The sequence below is a fragment of the Danio aesculapii genome, chromosome 23 (genome assembly GCF_903798145.1).
Source record: "Danio aesculapii chromosome 23, fDanAes4.1, whole genome shotgun sequence".
NCBI lineage: Eukaryota > Metazoa > Chordata > Actinopteri > Cypriniformes > Danionidae > Danio > Danio aesculapii.
Window position 1 is genome coordinate 10311691 of NC_079457.1, and position 18207 is coordinate 10329897.

General features: G+C 34.3%; 1 protein-coding gene across 3 annotated transcripts in view; it reads right to left on the minus strand.

Moving 5' to 3' along the window:
• plekhg5b (pleckstrin homology domain containing, family G (with RhoGef domain) member 5b) overlaps positions 1-18207 on the minus strand; it is a 140619-nt gene that overhangs the window by 36756 nt on the left and 85656 nt on the right. For all 3 annotated transcript variants that reach the window (XM_056450043.1, XM_056450042.1, XM_056450044.1), the window contains one exon: positions 17876-18042. In XM_056450043.1, the coding sequence (XP_056306018.1) occupies positions 17876-18042 (167 nt within the window). The remainder of the gene's footprint in view (positions 1-17875; positions 18043-18207) is intronic.

Consider the following 18207-nt stretch of genomic DNA (forward strand, 5'->3'; position numbering starts at 1 on the left):
AAATCAATCTTAAAAGCTAAAATATCATTCAAACTTATTTTAGGATCAGCTGTGATTGCAGATTACTACATTCTATGGATGAACTGAATTGCCAACGAATTTATGAAGCGTAACAGTGTTCCCAAAGCATCTGATCTACTCACCATGGAAGCGAGCGGCATGTCAATTGAGAGGTAGACCATGGTAATCTCTCAGCCGGGTTCACAGAGCCTGACCCATGCTAGAGCCAGCTGCTACGATCACTCAAAGCCTCCTCTCTCTTCAAAACGCTTACAAAAACACAACTACTGCAGATCCTGCAACTCCCCAGACAAGAGTTCTTGGGCCAAAATGTGGTATCCAAAATGATAAATCACTAATTTTAAATCAGCACCCCCTTAAATTCCTATATAATAATGCATCAGGGTAAGCTTCTGGGTCTGTTTTAGTTTCACGATTAAGCTCAACCTGCAATGAAAGGTAAAGCCATCTGACTGAGCTTCTCTGTCTGCATTACTAAATAGGACGGCCCAAACGTCATGGCAACTAGAAGGATCCTGTCCTATTGTGTGGGGCAGGAAAGAGAGGTGTGGCTGCTTAAAGACAGAGGGTCACATGTGAAGTGGGAGGGGAGAAAGGGGAACACATCCTGGAGCCTCAAAAACACCAATGTCTGTCATGCAACATATTTTTGAATAAGAATTAATAAAAAGTTTAAAGAAGAAACAAGATTTGTCCTAAGGATATTATTACTGGTTGCAAAAAAATAAAATAAAATGATAACCGTACATTGGATGGAAGAAAGTCCTCCAGATGAGACTTAAATGGGTCTATATAATGGAAAAAATGACTGCATGTTTACAAATAAAGAAAGTATTACAAAATATTAAGTAATCTCAGAAGATATCTCAGAAGATATGAATAAAGCTGTGATATGTGGTCTATTTAAGTGCTGTTAAAGTGGAGATTTAAGGCTCTTGAATAAACCTTCTAAAAAAACAGCCTTTAAAAAATATGTATTGTAATAGAAATATAAATCATTTATCATTGATAAAATGCAACAACATCTATTTATATTTTCTACAAACCTGCATAAGTCTATTTTGAATGTTTACTTTATATTGAAAAAGTTGTTAAGAAAAAAAAATCTAAACTGACTGGTGCATCACAAAATCTTGTTAATTATATCTTATCTTATAAATATCTTAACATTATGAAATGGGATGACCCTCAGGACTTCTAATGAATCGAAAGTGAGGGTAGCGAGTCATTCCTGCGCATTGAATGACTTACCAGCATCCTTTTCTTTCCTACAAGTTACAAGGAAATCACCTTGGCAATATGAAACTGGGGGAAATCCCAGACCGTAATATTTGTTGTGACAAGTCCCAAATAACTGTGCCAGAAGCCACATCTCTCAGTGGATGCACAGATGTTATAGGTGAAATATTTAAATAAAATAAAATAAAATTACTTAAAGAATGAATAAATGAATGAATGAATTAATGCACAAACGAAGAAATGAATGAAAAAATGAACGAACAAATAAACAATCGAATGAAGGTACAAGTAAAGGAATGAACAAACTAATGAAAAAACGAACAAACGTACAAATGAACGATGGAATGACGAACAAACGTACGGACGGATGTCGAACATACGGACGTCGAACAAACGGACAGACGACAAACAAACGGACAAATGAACAAACGGACGGATGTCGAATGTCGAACAAACGGACAGGCGAACAAACAGATGGGCAAACAAACGAACAGACAAGTAAATGAACAGACCAACAAACGAAGGGACAAACAAACGGATGAACGAATGAACATACAAGCAAACGGACGGACAAGCAAACGGACGGACAAGCAAACGGACGGACAAGCAAACGGACGGACAAACAAACGGACGGACAAACAAACGGACGGACAAACAAACGGACGGACAAACAAACGGACAGACAAACAAACGGACGGACAAGCAAACGGACGGACAAGCAAACAAACGGACAAGCAAACGGACGGACAAGCAAACAAACAGACAAGCAAACGGACGGACAAGCAAACGGACGGACAAGCAAACGGACGGACAAGCAAACAGACAGACAAGCAAACGGACGGACAAGCAAACGGACAGACAAGCAAACGGACGGACAAGCAAACGGACGGACAAGCAAACGGACGGACAAGCAAACGGACGGACAAGCAAACGGACGGACAAGCAAACGGACGGACAAGCAAACGGACGGACAAGCAAACGGACGGAGAAGCAAACGGACGGACAAGCAAATGGACGGACAAGCAAACGGACGGACAAGCAAACGGACGGACAAGCAAACGGACGGACAAGCAAACGGACGGACAAGCAAACGGACAGACAAGCAAACGGACGGACAAGCAAACGGACAGACAGACAAACAAACAAACGGACGGACAAGCAAACGGACAGACAAACAAACGGACAGACAAACAAACGGACGGACAAGCAAACGGACGGACAAACAAACGGACGGACAAGCAAACAGACAGACAAACAAACAGACAGACAAACAAACAAACAGACAGACAAGCAAACAGACAGAAAAACAAACAGACGGACGAACGGACAGACGAACAAACGGACAGACGAACAAACGGACAGACGAACAAACGGACAGATGAACAGAGTAATGGACGAATGGACAAACAAATGAAAAAAACAAACAAATCAAATTTTAAAAAGTCAGAGATTAAAAGTCAGCTGTGGGATTTAGTGACCGCACCAGTTGAGTAATCAGCTATCAATCTCTTTTCCACCTGGTTAAAATTTTACTACTAAACACAACATACTCCTAAACCTTGATTACGAGACCCTGATTACTGGGAAATGATTCATGTGGAGGCTTTTTTTTTACTCAAACAACATAGTTTAACTCTTGATAAAAGCAGCTTTTGATCAAGCTTTAACCAATGATGAAACAAACCAGGAGAAGTAAAAGAAAAGCTTAAATAATAATAAAAAACATGTTAGACAAACACCATGCTGACCAGGTCACTTCTCATCAACTAACTTTACCTTGAGTGTCAACACAGGACTAGTCTCAGGGTCAACGACACCCATAATGTTGCCCACTTCAATTAGTCAAACCGGAGGCAGAACAAAGAGCCATTGACGCTTAGGACAGATGATTAATCAGTGATCAACACAGTGATACAGTCTTATCGTCTGAGCAGATAACAGCGCCTGTCGAGCACTGAGGCCCAGACTTGTGTCTAATGATGCTCACAGGTTTCCATTATGTGCAAATTCAGCTTCCATTACACATTGACACGTCGCATCTTCCTATTCTGGGCAAACATTGGCCAAACGTGGAGCAATTCAAATAATGCTGTAAAGGAGGTCAACCAGTCATTGAAATAACAATGAAGCAGCAAGTGTGAAGCAGCAAAGATCTTGTTTGAAAGTTTGTTGACTATAGTTATTCATGCAGAATTGGATGGAAAAAAAAAGTATGTTAAATGAAATTAACAAAAATTCAATGAATAAAATTAATTTAAATAGTTTGTCTTTTGCAATATGATTAATCTGAATAATCAGCTGTGTTGACAGTAATTTTTTTTTTACATTGACTTTGTTACATTAATATAAATAAATAAATAAATATATATATTTTTTTCTCTTAAAAAACAAATAATTACATTTTAGATACAATTAAAAATTAAGATAGTGACAGATTAATTACACAAAGTCAGTTGAGGTGCTTGAAATAAAACTAAATGAAGTAAAATAAAATAAAATAGTTCTCTCTGCCGATGGGCATAAAGTCATCGTGAGTGTTTAAAGTGTCTGTTACCATAATATACAAGCAAAACAAAAAAATAATAATAATAATGAATAAATGATGTGAAGCATTGAAATAAAAGCAAATAAAATAAAACAAATATACATTTTTTTATATTTCTCTGTTCTGTCTCTGTGTCTGTTATATTAATATAATAGTGAAGAAATAATAATAATAATAAATTAATGAAAAATATAAATAATCATTTTTTTAAATATGCATGAATAAATTATGTGCTTCATTGAAATAAAAAATGTAAATAACATCAAATAATATAAATAAATAAGTAAAATTAAATAATAAATAAATAAATAAATAAATAAATAAATTTAATATTTCTGTCTACTGATGGGCATAAATTCATCTAGTAAAATAATAAATAATGATAATAGTTATAATAATAATAATAAATATGAAAAAATAAATGACGTGCAGCACTGGAATAATATGTTATTTATATTAACAAAATAAATAAAATAAAAAATTATATTATATAAAAATATAAAATATATATTTAACCCATATAAAATATTTCTCTCTACAGATGGGCATAAATTCATCCTAGGTGTTTATTGTGTGTGTTACATTAATATAATAGAAAAGAAATAAGTAAATTAATGAAAAAAATAAAATAATAATACAAATTGAATAAATCAATAAATGATGTGCCACATTTAAATAAAATAAAATAAAATAAAATAAAATAAAATAAAATAAAATAAAATAAAATAAAATAAAATAAAATAAAATAAAATAAAATAAAATAAAATAAAATAAAATATTTCTCTCCACTGCTTGGGCAGTAATACGGTAATATGGTATACCGCGGGATCTAAAAATAGCAATGTGTCAGTTTCAATACGTTATACTGTCATTAAAAAAAATGCACTTATATAGGAGACAAGTAATAAATATTAAATGTTATTTATTTAATGCCTAAAAATGCTTATGCAAGATTGTCATCACGGGACAGCGTGGAGGAGAGAGAGAGAGAGAGAGAGAGAGAGAGAGAGAGAGAGAGAGAGAGAGAGAGAGAGAGAGAGAGAGAGAGAGGTGAGGTAAGATGGCGAGTCGTGCACCAAGTTAACTGGTCTCGAAAAAGAACACAACCTCTGCAGTTTGGCAGTATTTCGGGTTTCGACCAAACGAGAAGGGAGAAGTGGTAAATACAAACTAGAGGTCTGCATTCCCGCTGCTGTACCACGGGAGCCATGGGACCTGACCAGATTTCTAGAGGTGCGGGAATAAATGTTCGAATAAAGCGTGGGAGCAGTCGGGTGTAATTTGAACGCGAACATGTGCGCATCTGCGTGGATTCTGTTTATGTGTATGTGTGTGTGTGTGTGTGTGTGTGTGTGTGTGTGTGTGTGTGTGTGTGTGTGTGTGTGTGTGAATGAGAGAGAGCGTCCTGCGCAGATCTCTAATATACGAACAAGACAAACAGGTGAAGGCGAACCTAAGGTCGCATATAGGGTATTCAGTTTCTGAATGGTTTAGGCACAAACCAACAGTTTGGTGACACTGTCTGAGCCTTACAAACAACAGTTTGGTGACACTGTCTGAGCCTTACAACATAATTTTTTTTATTATGCAAGTTAATACCGTATACCGAGCTAAAATAGGGAGGAGGTTTGACAGTATCAAAATTTGGATACCGCTCAAGCCTTATGTGTGCCATTGGAATAAAATCAAATATTTTACTCTACTGATGGGCATAAATATGTCTTAGATATTTAAAGTGACTCTTACAATAATATAATATTAAAAAAATAAGTAAATGAAGGAAAATATGAAAACAAGCAAAAAACAAAACAAAATCAGATTTTGCAGCTCAGCGGGTTATCAAATTAATATATTAAATTTTTTAATTATTATTAAATTATTAAATACAAATTAAAATAACAAAATTTGAAACAAAAATATGTTAAAAATTTACATTTTATGTTTATTATTTAACCTTACCAGCACTCCATCCACTTAAATTTTTACCAGTAAACACAACACTCTCCTCAACAACCCTAACTACAGTACAACAAGTATATTGGTTATGGGGTCTGCATTTACCTGACACTTTGTTGGTGAGGGACTCTTGACAGAAACTTGACTCGGCAAACCAGGATCCATGTGGAGAAGATCCCAGCTGTGCCATGAGGACAGACGTCCAAAACGCACCATGATCCAACAAGGAGGGCCTGCTGAGCACTTAAGCGGATGTCCTATGCTAAACTACAGCAGTCCACATCCGGAGAACAGAGCTCAAGAGACCAGCTAGAAACCCTGACATGTGCTGAAGATGAGAGAACTTTATATGCTTTTGCTTTGTGACTTCATCAATCTCAATACTCCTCCCATCTGAAGTCTGTGTCCGCATTGTAGCACTTAGCTGGTAATCCCTCCTACTGCAGATACTCAAAACAGCTCTTCACTAGATGATGATGATGATCAGATTTCAAAACAAATCTAAATTTTAATTCAGCAGCCCTGTATCCTTTTATGAAATTATGAGGTGCATCAGGGCTTTCTATTGAGTCCGTTCTAGTTTCACTGAGTACATTTATCTTGAGGCAGTATCAAAAATATTCTATTCTTTTTACTTTATATACCAATATAAAATTATGAAGTGCATAAGGGCTCACTATTAGGTCCATTATAGTTCCACTTGGAGTAAATTTATCTTGCTGCAGTTTCAAAAATGTCTCATTCTTTTTGCTTTATATACCAATATAAAATTATGAGGTGCATCAGGGCTTTCTATTGAGTCCGTTCTAGTTTCACTGAGTACATTTATCTTGCTGCAGTATCAAAAATATTCTATTCTTTTTGCTTTAAATACCAATATAAAATTATGAAGTGCATAAGGGCTCGCTATTAGGTCCATTATAGTTTCACTTGGAGTAAATTTATCTTGCTGCAGTTTCAAAAATGTCTCATTCTTTTTACTTTATATACCAATCTAAAATTATGAGGTGCATCAGGGCTCGCTATTAAGTCCGTTCTAGTTTTACTGATTATATTTGTCTTGAGGCAGTATCAAAAATATTCTATTCTTTTTGCTTTAAATACCAATATAAAATTATGAGGTGCATAAGGGCTCGCTATTAGGTCCATTATAGTTTCACTTGGAGTAAATTTATCTTGCTGCAGTATCAAAAATGTCTCATTCTTTTTGCTTTATATACCAATATAAAATTATGAAGTGCATCAGGGCTCGCTATTAAGTCCGTTCTAGTTTCACTGAGTACATTTATCTTGAGGCAGTATCAAAAATATTCTATTCTTTTTGCTTAATATACCAATATAAAATTATGAAGTGCATCAGGGTTCGCAACTAGGACCATTCTAGTTTCACTTGGAGTAAATTTATCTTCAAAAATATCTTGTTCTGTTTATTTTATATACAAATAGCTAGAATGAAATGTAGAATTCAATGAAACAAACGTAGACATTTGATGGAAAAAAGTCAAATAATGTTTTTCTGGAATATAATTTAAGACAATGACGCATTTTCCTCATCATCTTAATCCAAACATCACACTATAATGAATAAATGTAATGAATTAAATACAATCTAAAATGACTAAATGTATTTGTCCAGACAAAAAGCAAATTATGTCACAAAATAGTCCTTCTGTTTGTGTTATTTTAGTATTATTTAGTTTAGTATAATTTATTACAAAACATAATACAGAATTAACTACATACTATAAAAAAGAAACTTTCCACGAGGTTAAGAAATCTTAAAAGACTTCAGATTGATCCCACTAGTTTCCCATGAAGATAAGAGCCGTTTAGTCTAAAGTCATGTTTTGTTCTATTGTCTGCAAACACTGAGTGCTAACAGTCAGAAACTAATTGCATGGTAATTGTGTTAACTTTGCAAGAGCGTCAATCACACAGGGCAGAGTACTTTGTTGATATCACAGGTAAACAGCTGATTACTGCTGTTTGCTCTGGTTTCTTGCTAAATGTGTGATATTGAGAATCAGAGATACGCAATATAGGAATTTTTTGTGGCTCAAAGCTGGGAAGAGGTATTATACAGCTTAAACAAAACATTGAACAACTCAATCCTTTGATTTACAGAGGGAAAAATGATGCTGATTAAATTTGTCTGCTCCGACACTCACCTCTACCCTGTGATATTAATACACTTTTGAACCAGTCTCTTATCAGAGAGTTCAAATGGGAAGAGGAAAAGACTCATTTCCTGTAGTCTATCTAGACCTCTGATACCCAATTCACTGACCGGCATCTGATCAAACACACAGTTTCCCAATTTAATGCCTTTAATGGAGGCATAAATAAATTTACAGTTTTAGTATTCTGCTTTTGGTTGTCTTTATAGTTCCACTTCCCTTACTGTGTGTATATATATATATATATATATATATATATATATATATATATATATATATATATATATATATATATATATATATGCATTTTAATTGCAACTTTTAAGGTCAAAGTATAAGATTATGGTGTAATTAATTTTTACAACCATTTCATCATATTGAAAAACAAATCTTTTTATTAACCATCGAGATTAGAAGGCTTGATGGACAGTGAAGGGACAGTGTAGATTAACCAATATTCCTTAAGAATGCAAATGAACCCAATTTAGCATAAAAGGCTAGTTTTCATTGCTAGTTCCTTTTTCAGAAGTTATATAAGACCAGAAACCAACAAAAAACTATTTTATATACTCAAACACTGTAAAAAATGTAATGACAAAAAGTCCAGACAACAAATATTTGCAAGTTGCTTTAGCTTATTTTAAAAAAGTTAAATCAAGTTTAATTTTGAGTTGAGATGACTAGAAAAGTTAATTTGTTTCAACTAAAATAAATGTAAGGCAAGATTTTTTATAGTGTATAAACAACAGAGAAAAAACTATGTCTGTAATGTTGATTATTAAAGAATACATTTTCTAAAATTACAGAGAGATTAAATTAAGATTAAACAATACACATTCTCTAATCCAGGGATGCTCAACCCTGCTCCTGGAGATCTACCTTTGTGTTTGATATGGGTTGGAGCTGAAATCTGCAGGACAGTAGATCTCCAGGAGCAGGGTTGAGCACCCCTGCTCTAATCGATTCGGAATTAAAATGGTATTATGTGGTACTAAAATGCACTCTGATGCTTCCAATCTCAAGTCGAAACTTGAGGTGCACCAAGAAAAGATTAAACAAACAACTATATATATATATATATATATATATATATATATATATATATATATATATATATATATATATATATATATATATATATATATATATATATATATATATATATATATATATATATATATATATATATGAATATAAGCCCCCGTTTATTTTTTCCCTAATTTCTGTTTTTTGTCATGGTGACAGTAAATAATATTTGACTATATACTTTTCAAGATACTAGTATTCAGCTTAAAGTGACATTTAAAGGCTTAACTAGGTTAATTAGGCAAGTTAGGGGCAATTCATTGCATAACAATGGTTTGTTCTGAAGACCAGTGGTCCCCAACCTCTGGGCCGTGGACCGGTCCATGGATCAATTGGTACTGAGCCGCACAAGAAATCATTAATGCACCAGACATTTTGTTAGAAAAACTTACATGCTTTACATGTTTGTTTGTATAACTGCTATTTTCATTTACAACACTTCATCTTTGCATCTCGTTTAAATACACTATGAACAGCAGCTACGCTAATTATTTTCTTTATTCTCTATTTCCACCTACAAATACCCATCCCAAGGCCCCTAGAGATTATGCAGCGCCATTAATGTGATCCAAGACCTGTGAAGAAATTATGCCAAGATGAAGGCCTCAGTGTTTGGATTTTAAATTTAGACCACACTGAACTGAACTAAACTGAACTGAACTTCAACTATGAAAACTGGACTGACACAGTTTCAATTTACTAGAACGTCTATGTTAAGCTGCTTTGACACAATCTTCATTGAAAAAGCGTTATAGAAATAAATATAAATTGAATTAAATTATCGCCTAGCAATCTACGTAGAACTATACCCCCAACCCCCCTGGCCTCAGTAAAATTTTGAAGCGTTGACCGATGTGTGGTGATAAAAGGTTGGGGACCACTGCTGTAGACAATCGAAAAAAATATTGGTTAACAGGGCTGATAATTTTGCTTTAAAAAAAACTTTTAAAACTGCTTTTACTCCTGCCAAAAATAAATAAATGAATAAAAAAAATCTGACTTTCTCCAGAAGAAAAAATATTTTACGAAATAGTGTGAAAAATTCCTTGCACTGTTAAACATCATGTGGAAAATGTTTGAAAGAAAAATTCACAGGAGGACTAACAATTTTTTTACTGTAACTGTTCGTCTATGCACACAACCACTAGAGGGCGGTCATATTTACACGTGATGCCATGAGAACATCTGAATCAAAGTTGAGTTGACGAAAACACGACTTTCACCGGAAAACCTGCTTTCGCAATACACTTGTCTTTCAGCCTCTGGGATTGTAAAAGTCATCACACGACATCAAACACTGGTGCTTCAAAGGTCACAGGATCTGGCCAATCAAACCTCAAAGAGGAGGCCTGGAGTCAGTGCCGCACCAATAATCCCAGGGGTGATGGGTTTCTTTCTAAAGGTCAGACTTTGGTGAGGGGGCAAGGCACAGTGGGGCGAGTTACCACATACAGGTCAAACGCGCTCGCAGACAAAACAGAGCTGCTCTCATAAAAATTCCAACAGAATAGCTGGTGGATGAGCTGAGGATTCCAGCAGTGGGACATTGAGATGGTTTGTGCACATCAGCAGACATAATAGCATATTGATAATGTCAGAGCAATCATTATATTATACCAGTAAGGAGAAGTGAAGTTGACCTGGTAAGAGGAGGAGCAAAGGAATCATGGTGGTAAAGATGTTGATGGACCAGCCACTTTATTATGTACATGTGTCCAACTGCTTCCAATGCAAATTTCAACCAATCACATGACAGAAACTCAATTCAAGACATGTAGACATGGTCAAGACGATCTACTGCAGTTTAAACTGAGCATCCGAATGGGGAAGAAAGGTGATTTAAGTGACTGAACGTGGCATGTTTGTTGGTGCTAGACAGGCTGGTCTGAATATTTCAGAAACTGCTGATCTACTAGGATTTTCACACACAACCATCTATCTCTAGGGTTTACAGAGAATGGTTCGAAAAAGTGAAAATATCCAGTGAGTGGCAGTTCTGTGGGCGCAAATTAATTGTTGATGCCAGAGGTCAGAGGAGATTGGCCAGACTGGTTTCAGCTGAAAGAAAGGCAACAGTAACTCAAATAACCACTCGTTACAACCGAGGTATGCAGAAGAGCTTCTCTGAATGCACAACACGTCCAACCTTGAGGCGGATGGGCTACAGCAGCAGAAGACCACACCGGGTGCCACTCCTGTCAACTAAGAACAGGAAACTGAGGCTACAATTTGCACAGGCTCACTAAAATTGGACAATAGAAGATTGGAAAAACATTGCCTGATCTGATGAGTCTTGATTTCTGCTGCGACATTCGGATGGTAGGGACTGAATTTGGCGTCAACAGCTTGAAAGCATGGATCCATCCTGCCTTGTATTAATGTTTCAGGCTGGTGGTGGTGGTTTAATGGTGTGGGGGATATTTTCTTTGCACACTTTGGGCCCATTAGTACCAATTGAGCATTGTGTCAATGCCACAGCCTACTTGAGTATTGATGCTGACCATGCCCATCCCTTTAAGACCTCAGTGTACCCATCCACTGATGGCTACTTCCAGCAGGATAATGCGCCATGTCATAAAGCGCAAATCATCTCAGACTGGTTTATTGATCATGACAATGAGTTCACTGTACTCAAATGGTCTCCACAGTCCCCAGATCTTAATCAAATAGAGCACCTTTGGGATGTGGTGGAACGGGAGATTCGCATCATAGTTGCTGCAGATTTGTATGCTGCACATCCGAGTAATGCTATCATGTCAATATGGACTAAAATCTCTGAGGAATATTTCCAGTACCCAGTTACATAGGATTAAGGCAGTTCTGAAGGCAAAAGTCGGTCCAACCCGGTACTAGACATATGTACCTAATAAAGTGGCCAATGAGTATATTGCTGTTTTTTTTTCCCAACTATCTAGTCATCAAGAGGGGCTGGGAAAATAAATTTGTGTTTCCACAAATAAGGTTTTCAATAATGTATATAATGTAACATAATATAATATAATATAATATAATATAATATAATATAATATAATATAATATAATATAATATAATATAATATAATATAATATAATATAATATAATATTTTTAGCACTAATTCAGTATAATATAATAAAGGATAAAGGATGTGACACAGAAGGAATTATATTTTTCAATATATGCAAGTAGACAGTTGTTTTCAATTAAATAAAATATGTATTAATACAATTTTATATAATTTTTAATCAATGAAGCACCACTTTGGCAAAAATAAGAGACATTTTTAAAATTCCAAAAATTGTGAAAAGAAAAAAATAATAGAATCATATTATCTTATTATTTTTATTAGAAACTACATTTGAAATTTATCTAGATGCCAAATGTAAATTAATATATTTAAAAAAACAACCTTTGAGAGACATTATGATATTTGCATATAATGACCAATAACAACGAGAACTGCGTAATGGAATAAAAAGGAATGTGCTGCTGGAAAACAAGGGGGTGGTGGAACCTAAAAAATTAGCCAGCTGATACCATGATGCAAATTCTACTTTATCAAACAAATGTGTAACATGCAAAACCACAATCCACGAACGACACCAAAAGCCACATCTGTAAAAGTAGAAGCAGACACGATGACTTTTGTGTCTTTATGGAAAAAGGGAGCTTAATTTTATTTAGTAATCATAACACCATCCAGTGTGAATATTTTCCCTTAGTGATTGGTAAAATTAGTCAACACTTTGAGGGGCTGTTTGCACAACATATACTGCCAAAAATTTACATTTTATATTTTCAATGTTTGTTTACACGATGATGCCATTTTTTGGACTAACTTTCAAAAGATACCGATAATATCAACACAGGCTCATTGTGGATACGTACCCCCGTCTACATTTCTGGAGAGCATGATTCATGTAGCCAGAGCTACATCTGGTTACGTTTCGTCTTTAAAATAAACACTACGGGGAGGTGTGATGCAGCCGATGGCTTCTGTTCCTTTTCACGCTACCACTGACTGCTTACCTCCTTACAAACGGCTTTTCTGGTGTTACCAGTTTGTCCAGTAGCTCGCTGCATACGCTGGTGGACTTGGGATGCGGATCGAAGTTGACTGTGACGATGTGGTTCGAGTCTGGCGAAGAACTGTTCCAGAAAAAAACTTATAAAAAAGCAAAAATAATAATAATAATAAATAAATAAAAATAAATAGACAACAGGCTGAAAACAAAGTGAAATCGTGGAGCAGCCGCAGCTTTTCTTTTTCTAGATTGCTTTTGAAGACACTATCGTTTAGGTTTAGGGAATGGGAGGGTGGGTCAGTCGGTCAGTCAACAGCAAGCTGGCCTGGTCAGCTAAAGTGTATATTGCGCCCTCTGGTGGAAGAGGATGCGCGAGAGAATTTTGAGATAATCAAAAACCATTCACAGCGGCCTGGTAAATTTGCAAAAACAAAAACATAAGTCAACGTCTATGTATGAGAAAGTCTTACCTCTGATTTATATTTGGTGACGATGTCTGTGGGTCACCATTCAAAATTAAAGTGCAGCTTTTTGCTTATGTCTTATTGCGATAAATCAAAATAAGGACGCATGACAGCTGAGCATGACTCTGCAAAATAAACCCTGAAATTCTGACTAATGTAAGGAGAGTTTACTCAAACGTGACTTGTTTTAGCTATTTTGGTCCGTTTAGAAACTTTACGATGTGAAAGTAAACCGCACCAAGAACAATTTTAATCCCGGTTTCAGAAGAAGACAATCAATCTACTGGTGTGAAAACACTCTAAGACAGTATTGTCAAGAGCCAGATGTATTAATTTTATTTGGAATGCACGTGTGTTTGTTTTTTACTCTTAAAGGGATAGTTCACCAAAAACTGTAAATCTCTCATCGCCTACTCACCACAAACCTGACTGGGTTTCTTTTTTCTGTCGAACACAAAAGAAGATATTTAAAAAAATGTTGGAAACCTATAACCATTGACTTCTATAGTATTCATTGAAAGTGTAAGATGGCCTATTTTCACTGAGTGGTACGGTTCACTACGGGTGGGTACGGGTCACCTTTATAAGGCTTGTGTCTCCACTGCCAAAGGGTACCATTGGTGGTATACGACAAAGTTGTAGTCTACGTCATTCTCGCTGGAGGAAATGTTTACAGTAAAGCTGTACTGGTCATCCACATGTCATATGAGAAGCACTTCTCACAAAACAGGTGCTTTACACACATAAATACCTGTGTATAAATGTTCATTACTAACCTTTCTATGAACATGATTTTATTATAACTGCAGATCAATGATGCGAAATAGCCTACTGTAATGTCTGCGATTATATAAAATAAATTAATAAATGCAACATATGAACACATACAGCCCCTTAGAGTCACTGATATGCCATGGATTACAGAAAAACTACACACAGCATACATTTAGTCTTTATTTGGGTTCAAAAACAACACGCAACATTTATCCCAAGTCTCTCATCTGTCTCTTTAATCTTCAAGAGCACATGTGACCGCTTGTTAGAAAGTAATTCCGAGTTCATAATAGACCAAAAGGTGATGATAATAGTTAAACATGGCAGTTTGTTCATGTTTTAGGTTGCTGAAAGAATCATTCGCTCCTTCGTTTTTTCAGGTTTCTCCTTTGTTTTTTCACACGTCACTCTCGCATTTGTCTATTTCTGAAAGGATCAGATATCAGAAGTGTTTAATCGTGCAAATGTTATTATCATCATATCAAGAAGTTCGTTATTTCAAATATAAATGCACGGCGAGCGACCGTGAGCTTTTTGGAGAAAATGAACCCACTCGTGCTTTTAGACAGCCTCGACAGGACAGGACATACGACGGATTTAGCTCTTCGTCTTGGCTTTGTGGCTATTCATCAAGACGATGACAAGGTTTGTTTAAGCTTGAGTCGACCACGGCTTGTTATTATATGTATATATTATTACTGTGTAATGTCTCGGCTGTGTATTTAAAAATGGTGCTTCCTTTGTTTTCAGTCTCCTGGCTTGTGTATGTGCTACATTTATCTGTACATCAATAGTGTTCAGCTGCATGTCTCTCTCTGCCTTTTGTACCCTTTTGTTGTGATAGGTACCCTTTGAAAAGGGTACCCAAAAAGTGGTATGGTACGGTTCGCTTTTTGGTACATTTTGACAGTGGAAATAGCCATAAAAGCGTATTGAATCCTACCGTACCATACTAATCATAACATTACATTCTTCAAAATATCTTCCTTTGTGTTCAAGAGAAAGAAAGAAACTCATAATAGTTTTGAAACCCCTTTAGGGTGAATAAATAGTGATTAAATGCTCATTTGTTGATTCACTACGCCTAAATAAAAAGAACGAAATCAAATTTTGTGTCTAAATAGTGAGGATTTCTTCCTTATTAGCCAGTTTAGAAAACCTAGAAAAACAAATGCAATACCTGCGCAATACTCTTCCAACACGCACAGGCTTGTTTTATGATGTTACGCAACCGAAATCCATCCTGGGCAAAGCAAAAGCCTGATGGGATGACACAACCTGAATCCTCCGCTCTGAAGATTTTGTTTATTGCTAAGCCTGAAGATTCAGTCTCAAATCACAGCAAAAAATCCATCAGCAGGCCAACAATCATCTCTCTGATGCCTGGATGTCCATGTTTATACTTGCACTCATGGATTTGCGTTCAAGCTTGTCTTTTTCCATGAGTGAATCTTTACTGGGTATTACAGCAGAGCTAGGGGAAATTCATCCCTGTGATGTTAAAAGAGTATCAAGTCATTTCTGCAAAAAGAGCTAGAAAATACCACAGAATCTCCTCATGTGGCAGAGGATACACTCAGTAAACTTCCTGTATGAGGTCATGTGTTGTGCTGGAGACGGTTTACAAAAAACGGCCACCTTAAAAGGAAGAGGAACTGAGGTGTTTGGAAATCATGAAATGCATATGTATAGAAGTCCCGAAGGAGAAAAGCACACCGTTTACTTTTGAGAGAGAAGAGGGTGGAATGGTGCTGTAAAATTATGAATGAAAGCATTACAATAGATTTGTGTTAAAAGGTAAACAAATAAAAGGCTGCAAAACATGTAAAAAATAAATATTACAACTCAATAAAATCAAATAAAAAAAAAAAACCTACTATTGCGGAGGCAAAAAACAAAACAAAACAAAAAAAAAATACACTTAAGTGAAACACTGTAGTAAAAAAGAAATAGTGCAAACACTAAAAATGAATAGGACAAAAAAATAAATGAATGTAACAAAATAAAAAATAAAAATAAAAATAAATTAAATAACGTAAAATAAATAAATTAATTAATTTAAAACGCTGCAAAATTGTAGAAAAATCTTTTTTGTAAATGCAATAATTTAAATAATCATCTTACAAAATATTATTTTTTCAAAAGCTACTATTTTGGAGGCTGAAATAGGTTTTACAAAACTAAATTATGACTAAAAACACAAGTAAAACACTGTAGTAAAAAATAAATAGTGCAAAAGCTAAAAATAAATAAATAAATTTAATAATAAAATAAAAAATAAAATAAATAAATAAATATATCTTAAAAATGCTGCAAAATTGTAAACAAATAAATATTACAACTCATTAAAACTAAATAAAAAAAAATACAGTTTCGGAGGCTAAAAAAAACTAAAAACAAACAAAACTAAATTATGGCTAAAAACACTAAGGTAAAACACCGTAGTAAAAAATAAATAGTGCAAAAACTAAAAATGAATAGTACAAAAATAAAATTACAAATGTAATAATAAAATAAAATAAAAAATAATAAATGAATTAATTAAATATGCTGCAAAACTGTAAAAAAATCTACTTTGTAACTGAAATAATTTAAATAATCATTTTACTAAATAATTATTTTTACAAAAACTACTATTTCCAAGGGTGAAAAGGTTTTGCAAACTAAATAATGACTTAAAAGAATGCAGTAAAAAATAAATAGTACAAAAACTAAAAATGAATAGTAAAAATAAATAAATAAATATATAAATTCAAGAATAAATTTAAGTAAACTCAAATTAAAATGAAAATAAAATAAAAAGGAAAATGCTACTACCCTATTATTTATGAAGCAAACAATGGTATTCTACAATCTAAAAAAAGTTACTACACAATAAATCAAAATAAAAGAACGATTATTTCAGGGCTAAAAAAGGTTTTGCAAAACTAAATTATGACAAAAAAAAACACTGTAGTATCAAATAAATAGTACAAAAACTAAAAATGAAAAGTGAAAAAACAAAGAAATAAATTCAAGAATAAAAAATGTAATTAAATTAAATAAAAATTAAATAAGATTAAATTAAATGTAAAAATAATATGCATCAACCCTATTATTTATAAAACAAACAATGGTTTTCTACAATTTATTCATGATGATTATAAGTCAAGGTGTCCTTGTTTAATAATAATAATGTTAATTAGGCAAGTCATTGGATAACTTTGTTTGATCTGGACACAATTGAAAAAAAAAAACATTGCTTAAGAGGGCTAATAATATTGACCTTAAAATTATTTTAAAAAATTTAAAACTGCTTTTATTCTAGCCGAAATAAAACAAATAAGACTTTCTCCAGAGGAAAATATATTATAGGAAATACTGTGAAAAATTCTTTGCTCTGTTAAACATAATTTGGGAAATATTTGAATAAATAAATAAATAAATATATAATAAATAAATGTACCACAAGAGGGCTAATTATTTTGACTTTAACTGTATATAAAAATTAAATTAAAATAATAAACAATAATATCAGCCATAACTTGTTTGTCTGTTTAAAAAAATATAACAAATGCTTCAAGAGAGAGAGAGAGAGAGAGAGAGAGAGAAAAGATGAAATGTGACTGACCAGTATGTCGACGCTGTCTCTGCGGGGCAGTGAACTGTGCTCTGGTTTGTCAGTGGCCGGCGTGAGGATGTAGACGCTGCCCCCTACTGACGGCTTGATGTTGGGCAGACTGAGCGAGCGCAGATCCTTCACACTCTGTTCCACCTTCAGCTCATCACCAGGTCGAGCTGTGTACACACACAAACAGGGATTTAACTACAACAACAAACAATGTTATAAAATGCTATGTTCACAAAACAGACCTAGTAATATTTTAGAATATTATTAAATGTTTAAAATGTAGAGGAAAATCCATATCAAAATGCAATATATATTGTAAAAATATCATTAAC